At 68.6% G+C, this 6,591-nt stretch overlaps 1 protein-coding gene across 1 annotated transcript in view; it reads left to right on the top strand.

The window, feature by feature from the left end:
• LOC146587767 (RING finger protein 145-like) overlaps nt 1-6,354 on the top strand; it is a 12,797-nt gene extending 6,443 nt beyond the window's left edge. Inside the window, exons 3-11 of the mRNA XM_085319020.1 lie at nt 23-131; nt 453-544; nt 882-1,117; nt 1,689-1,864; nt 2,122-2,262; nt 2,907-3,089; nt 3,735-3,882; nt 4,231-4,587; nt 5,289-6,354. Of these exons, the coding sequence (XP_085175146.1) occupies nt 23-131; nt 453-544; nt 882-1,117; nt 1,689-1,864; nt 2,122-2,262; nt 2,907-3,089; nt 3,735-3,882; nt 4,231-4,587; nt 5,289-5,783 (1,937 nt within the window). The 3' untranslated portion in view covers nt 5,784-6,354. The remainder of the gene's footprint in view (nt 1-22; nt 132-452; nt 545-881; nt 1,118-1,688; nt 1,865-2,121; nt 2,263-2,906; nt 3,090-3,734; nt 3,883-4,230; nt 4,588-5,288) is intronic.
• Nucleotides 6,355-6,591: the final 237 nt, after the last annotated feature.

Raw genomic sequence — 6,591 nt, 5'->3', positions numbered from 1 at the left:
CCTGGCTCTCCTTCCCGCCCAGGCCACGTGCTGTGCGTGGTGGTGCTGATGCTGCCCGTGCGCTCGCTGGTGAAGCTCTACCTCCACCTGCTCACCGCCCTGCTGCTCTCCGCGGGGCACCAGACGGCCAGGTGAGCCGCGCGGGGGGACGCGGGGCGCCGCAGCGGCGGCGTCCCCTCCGCGCCCGGGGCCTGGCCCGGACAGGGGACTGGCGCCTGGCAAAGACCGCTGCACCCCGGGCTGCCGGCACGTGTGGTTGGGGGCAGCGACGGAGATCCCTGTGGATCCCCTGCTTCGCTCACGGTGATGCAGCAGGAGCGACGCGGCGAGGCTGCCTGCAGCCGGGTGCAGACGCCCTCCCCGTGCCGGATGCCCAGCGCGTATCCCAGTGCCCCAGGCCGGCCCTGGCGCTGTGGGAGGCGGGCCGGGGTGCTGAGCCTCTCTCCGGGCAGGGACTACATCCGCCGCGAGCTGGAGTCCGAGTTCCAGGGCGCCGTGTACGACGACCCCGTTGCGCTCGGCCGCTTCGTCACCGCCGTCGCAGGTGAGCGCTGCCCCTCTGCCGGCCGCCTCCTGCAGGCCCTTCCCGGGGGACGGGGAGCGGCGGGCCGGTTGCTGGGACCTGGGGGAAGGGGGAAAGGCTGCAGCGCTGGGGACGGGGCAGAGCTTTCCTCCGGGGAGCAGCCTGGGGTGGCCCCCCGGGCYGCGAAGCCGGTGCCTGTTAAAGCAGAGCTGGTCCCTGCAGGAAGCAGCGCTGATTCCCGTTGAGGGATCGTGCCCTCACGCCGGGAAGAAGCGTCCTCGGCCCCCAGCTCGCCCGGCAGCCCCTGGGCTTGCGTGCGGGGTGCCCGTGGCTGAGTGTCTCCTCCGCCGCTCCGCAGGGCAGCTCTCCGTGTGCGCCCTCTGCTCGCTCGTCATGAGGACCAAGCAAGCGTGGCTCTTCTCTGCCCCGCTGCTCCCCTTGCTGGCCCGGCTCTGCGGCTTCCCCCTCCACGTGCTGCCCGCGGTCAACACCTTTGCCACCATGCTCACCGTGGTGGAGGTGCTCTACGTTGTCAGCTCCCACATCCTCGTGCCCTTCCAGCTGGCTGCCGTGGCCTGCAGGGAGCTYGTCCGGGTGCGTAGGGCTGCGCCTCCGGGGCCGGGATCGCAGGGGCGAGGGCGGGATGGCTGCGCCGAAGCTCCCTCTGCTTCTGGGGGCAGAGGAGCCCCCGGCTCGGCGGTGGGAGGTGGGACACGGCGCCTGCCCTGACGCGGCCTCCGGGTGAGGCGCGGACGCTGCGCGGGAGCCCTGGCGTGGCCAGCTCAGGGGAATCCAGCGTGATGCGGAGTTTGCTCCAGGTTGCCCCTCGTGCAGACAGGGCCAGGGCGCTGTGTGCCCCCCTCTGTCATTGCCAGACTGCTGCCTCTCCAGAGCCAGAGGTGACCGGGAGCTCTGCTGGGATGTGTTGGGACTCCGCAGGGCTCCCAGCCCGCCTCTGCAGTCCTGGCACGGCTGGGAGGGAGCCAACCAACGTGAGGGCCAGARGAGCTCCTGACTCTCGCGGGCAGCACTTGCTCGCCGCCGCGGTGAGGAGGCTCTGGTTTGTGCCGGGAGCCGGTGCCGCCCAGCACGTGCTGGATGCCGGTGGTTCTCGGCCGGGCGTGCTGACGGTTCTGGCTGCCCCGCTCATGGCCCTTCCCCGCAGGCGCTGGAGGCGTACAGGCTGGTCGCGCTGGGGGTGTCACTCTGGTGCCAGCTGGCCGTCCCGCTCGTCTTCCTCGTGTTCTGGCTGGTGCTCTTCTCCCTGCGCCTCTCCTCCTTGCTGGCCTCTTCCAGCAGCCCCCTCGCCCAGCAGGGCCTGATCTTCGTCCTCCTTAGCAGGTAGGAGCGTGGGGCCGTGCCACAGCCGGGGGGAAGCTCTCTCTGGGTACAGCTGGGGCACAGCCGCTGGCAGGAGCTCTGCGAGCTCTGCCTTCCTCTGCCTTGGCTGCAGGAGGAGGAGGAAGGTCTGCAGCCCACGGGGTTTKGGGGAGCTGGAGGCCCCAGCATTGCCTCCTGGACTGGGTCTGTGCTGCAGCACTGCCTGGCCCCGGCGGACCCTCGGTCGGTGTCTGCACTCACACCACGCTCTGTTGCAGTGTGGCCGAGTGCTGCAGCACGCCTTACTCCCTCATCGGCCTCACCTTCACYGTCTCCTACCTTGCCCTGGGCGTGCTGAACCTCTGCAAGTTTTACCTGCTGGGCTACGGTGCCTTCCAGAACGGCAATGTCATGCACAGGTGAGCTTGGCATCCCAGCGGCGAGCCGCCGGGGCAGGCGGCGGGGCAGGTATCGCAGCAGTGCCTGCCTCGGATGGGAGGCAGCAGGGACATCCCTTGTCCAAGCCCTGTGGTGGGTCCGGCGCTGAGCCCCCTTGGCTGCACCGGCTCCCTCAGGCTGGGAGATGGCTCCTGCCCTGCGCACGGAGAGCTGCAGGGGGTCAGCACGTCTCTGCGGTGCTGAGCAGCCAGAGGTGTTCCTCGTTCGGGACAGTTTGCACACCAGAGCCCCACGCAGGAGAGCGCGGGAGGGTGGGGAGCGCTTGGGCGCTGTGAGGAGCAGGCCCGGGGTTGGGGTATTTCCCGCAGGGATGAGCCGTGACCTGGCTGCCGGGACAAAGCCGGAGCTGTCCCAYGTGGTGCCGGCTCTGGCCCGGCCCAGCCAGATGAGCTGCTGTGGCTGAGCCAGGAGCCTCCCTGGAGGTGGAGACGGACCCGTGTGCCGTGCCAAAGGCGCAGGGCTGGCCCGAGAGCCCCATCCAGGCCCGGGTCCCCCYTCCCCGGCCGTGGCCCAGGCTGGCGCGCGGTGCGTGCTGCCGTGCCGGTCAGGCTGTGCATGGCACCGTGTGCGCTCACGCCCTGGCCTCACGCCCCGCTTCTCGCAGGGGGGTGACGGAGGGTGTGACGCTGCTGCTGCTGGCGCTGCAGACGGGGCTGCTCGACCTGCAGATCCTCCAGCGGACCTTCCTCCTCAGCATCATCCTCTTCATCGTGGTGACCTCCACGCTGCAGTCCATGATCGAGATAGCTGACCCCATTGTGCTGGCGCTGGGGGCCTCCCGCAACAGGTACTTGCCTCTTCCCTCGGTTCCTGGGGAAGAGGAGCAGGATCCGGCCCAGGCCTGCAGCCCGCTGCCCGGCCCAGCCCCCAGGACCAGCCCTGCCCAGGGTGCACAGTTTGCTGTGTAGGAGCTGGGAGGAGGATCGGCAGATCAGCGCTATGGTTTCTTTTTGGACTTGGGGTTATCTTCTCTTTCTGAAAGAGCCAAATTGGGTACCAAGATCCCAGCGTACAGCCGGGATGCCCCCGCTTCTTSGTGAGGGTCTCTCTGGGCTTGGGAGCGCTGCCCTGTTCCCCTGGCCTGCCGAGACCCGTCCCAGACATCAGGGTGTCCCTGGAGCTGGGGCTGTGGACTGGGCACGTCCGTGGCTGGGCCCTTGAGCCTCCCTTTATCTCCTTTTGCCTGGCATCCAGCCCCGCTTCCCGAGGGCTGGCCAGGACTGGTGCCCTGCACAGCTGCTGCCTGGCCCTCCAGCTCCTCTTGGATCCTCTSTGCCCGCTCTTGGGCAGATGCGGTGCTGGAGGATGGGTCCCGGAGGACACAATCCGGGGCGCAGTGGGTGCCCCTCTCCACAGTGTGGTGGCTGGGGGTGCGTGGGTCCTGCCGGCAGGCCTGGGGCGGCACCACGTTGCTGACCTGCACCTTCCCTAGGAGCCCCTGGAAGCATTTCCGCGGTGTCAGCATGTGCCTCTTCTTGCTGGTTTTCCCTTGCTTCATGGCCTACAAGATCGCACATTTCTTCCACTTGGATTTCTGGCTGCTGATCCTGGTCTCCAGCTGCATGCTCACCTCTCTGCAGGTACAGGAGAGCCCCRGCCCCGGGGGGTCCGTCGCTGTCCCGGCGACACCTTGCTTGGCTTCCCTGAATGGTTTCTCTCTCCCCTGTCCCGGCCTGCAGCACCTGCCTGTCCCTTGTCCTGTGTTGGAATATGTCCCCTACGAACGGCCCCAGAGAGGGAGCGGGCAGAGCTGTGGCCTCCCCGTTCCCCGGGGCACTGCCTGGCTGCTGCACGCGAGGGGCCGTGTTCCCGTGGGCGTGCACAGCCCGCTCGGGGCCGCGCCGCCGGGACGGGGCGCTGGGTCGCGGCGTGTGGTCCAGCCGCCAGCCGGCTGCCAGCAGCAACGCGCTGTCCCCGCTCTCTGCCAGGTGATGGGCACGCTCTTCATCTACGCGCTCTTCATGGTCGAGCTGTTCCAGGACACGCCGCTGGAGCGCATGGACGAGATCATCTACTGCGTGAACGCGGTGAGCCGGGTGCTGGAGTTCCTGGTGGCCGTGTGCGTGGTGGGCTACGGCACCTGGGAGTCCCTCTTCGGCGAGTGGAGCTGGATGGGCGCCTCCGTCATCATCATCCACTCCTACTTCAACGTCTGGCTGCGCGCCCAGTCGGGCTGGAAGAGCTTCCTGCTGCGCCGCGAGGCGGCGAAGAAGATCAGCTCCCTGCCCAGGGCCACGCGTGGGCAGCTGCGGGACCACAACGACGTGTGTGCCATCTGCTTCCAGGTGAGCCCACACCAGCGCCAGTGCCCGCCCTGCTCTTCTTGCAGGGTCCCCGCAGGCCCCTAAGCAGCTCCCCCCTGCTTCCCTGCTGTCCRATGCAGGAGGGCTACCAGGGGCACCAGGAGGGCTACCAGAGCTGTTGTGCCCCTCTGAGGATGGGGCAAGGTCTTTGTTTGCCTTTTGGGAAATCTTTCCTCCTGAGTGTGCCATGAGAGCGCCGTCCCCCTCTCTCTTGCACGCCTAGTTCCAAGCCCAGCTTTTCTGCAGCCTGTGCCATGGGCTCATCCTACAGCCTCTGCTGCTCTGGACGGGGTGGGAGGAAGGCTGAAACCCCTCCAGAGAGAGGCAGGCAGAAACACGAGTATCCTGCCCCAGACACCCCCGCTTTACTGGGGGAAGGAGGAARCTATTGCTCGGCCGTGCTGGGAGATGGGCACGGAAAGTAAGAGACTGCGCCCCAGGACCGGTGAGGTTTGGCCGTGGTACGCTCAGTCTCAGCACTGCAGCRGTGGCTGCGCCTGCTCGGAGAGCTCGTTGTGCAGCTGGGGGAGCACGTCCCTTTCCTGGGGGAGGCGATGTGCCCCGCGCTYGGCCCTGGGGCCCTGCTGCACCCCGATCCTCTCCCAGCTGGGCTGCGGGAGGGCTGCGGCAGCTCCCTGGCGTCCCCCCACCCATTACCATGTGGGTTCTCTCTCTGTCCACAGGACATGCAGGTGGCCGTGATCACCCCCTGCAACCACTTCTTCCACGGTGCCTGCCTCCGCAAGTGGCTCTACGTGCAGGACACCTGCCCCATGTGCCACCAGCAGGTCCAGCCGGCGGCCGCCGAGGGAGGACCAGGCGCCGGGGACACGGCGGAGCCGGAGCCAGACCACGAGGATGAGGTGACGGAGGATGGAGGAGCCTCTGCAAGCCCTGGCCAGCCGGAGTGGAGTGCACCAGTGCCGGCTCAGCCCTGGGACGAAGGGCTGCCCCCGGGACCGYTGCCCGGCCAGGGCGGCAGCAGGGCTTCCCCGGGCCCCGGGGCTGCTCATCCGGATGCCTCTACTCGGCAGGAGCAAGGAGTGGGTGCCTTCCCGGAGCCCTGTGGGGCAGAGACCTCCGTCCAGGACACGCAGCACCCAGTGCCCGCTGCTGACAGCCCGCAGCTGGGCGCGGGGCACAGCGGGGGCTCCCACAGCAGCCACGGCCCCTCCTAGCACAGCCGCTCTCACCTCAGCCCTCCTGTCACAAACTGCTGGACGCTTCCCCTGCTGCAAGACCCAGGGAGGCTGCTCCCAACACCCCGGGGGGCCGACGGCCCCCCCCAGCCTGGCTGAGCCTGCAGCACGGGTCCCCTCTCGCTAGCCTGGCCTCGGTGCTGCGGCACTGCCGCGCTGGAGAGCCCCAGCCGCGAGCAGGGCCGGGGCTGAGCGGGACGCTCGTGGTGCTTGGTGCCCGGCAATCAGGTAGGGCTACGGACTCTTTTCTGCAATAAAGCAGGAACTGAAGTTGCTGCTGGCTGCGCCCGAGCGGAGTCTGAGCAGCGGCAGTGGCGGGCGAGCTGGGGTGCTGTGTTGCCTTTGCTTTGGAGGTGTGGGTGTCTCGAAGGTATTGGGCAGGGGTGTCCTGGCTGCAGGAGGGGGTCGGGCCCGGCCCCCGTGGCTGCGGCTGGCCCTGGTGCCCCCCAGGGAGCTGCCAGCTGCTGCTGGCACTGCTCCCTGGGCGCCTCGCAGCAGCACCTCAGCCCCGCACCGCCCCTGGGGATGCAATTAAACTGGCGCCGCGGTCCCTGGATCATTCGATTTGCAAGCCCCTGGGTCCGCTGCTAGGCACTGGTGGGACGTGGGGCACGTGTCTTCTCGCTGTTCCTGCTGGTAGTGTGGGGCTGAGCTCCACCCCCCCCCCAGCCTTGGCCCACGRGGAATGGGGCTGGGGGCGATAACTGCTTGCTTGGGCCCTGGGAAGACCTTGCAGAGGGGCAGGATGCGGGGTTGGGTCTCTCCAGCCCCCTCCCCACACGGTGTG

The sequence above is a fragment of the Rhea americana genome, unplaced genomic scaffold (genome assembly GCF_003343005.1).
Source record: "Rhea americana isolate MKP2758 unplaced genomic scaffold, rheAme1 scaffold_569, whole genome shotgun sequence".
Classification (NCBI taxonomy): domain Eukaryota; kingdom Metazoa; phylum Chordata; class Aves; order Rheiformes; family Rheidae; genus Rhea; species Rhea americana.
The sequence above is the reverse complement of the archived record's forward strand: the minus strand, read 5'-3'. Positions and strand labels throughout refer to the sequence as shown.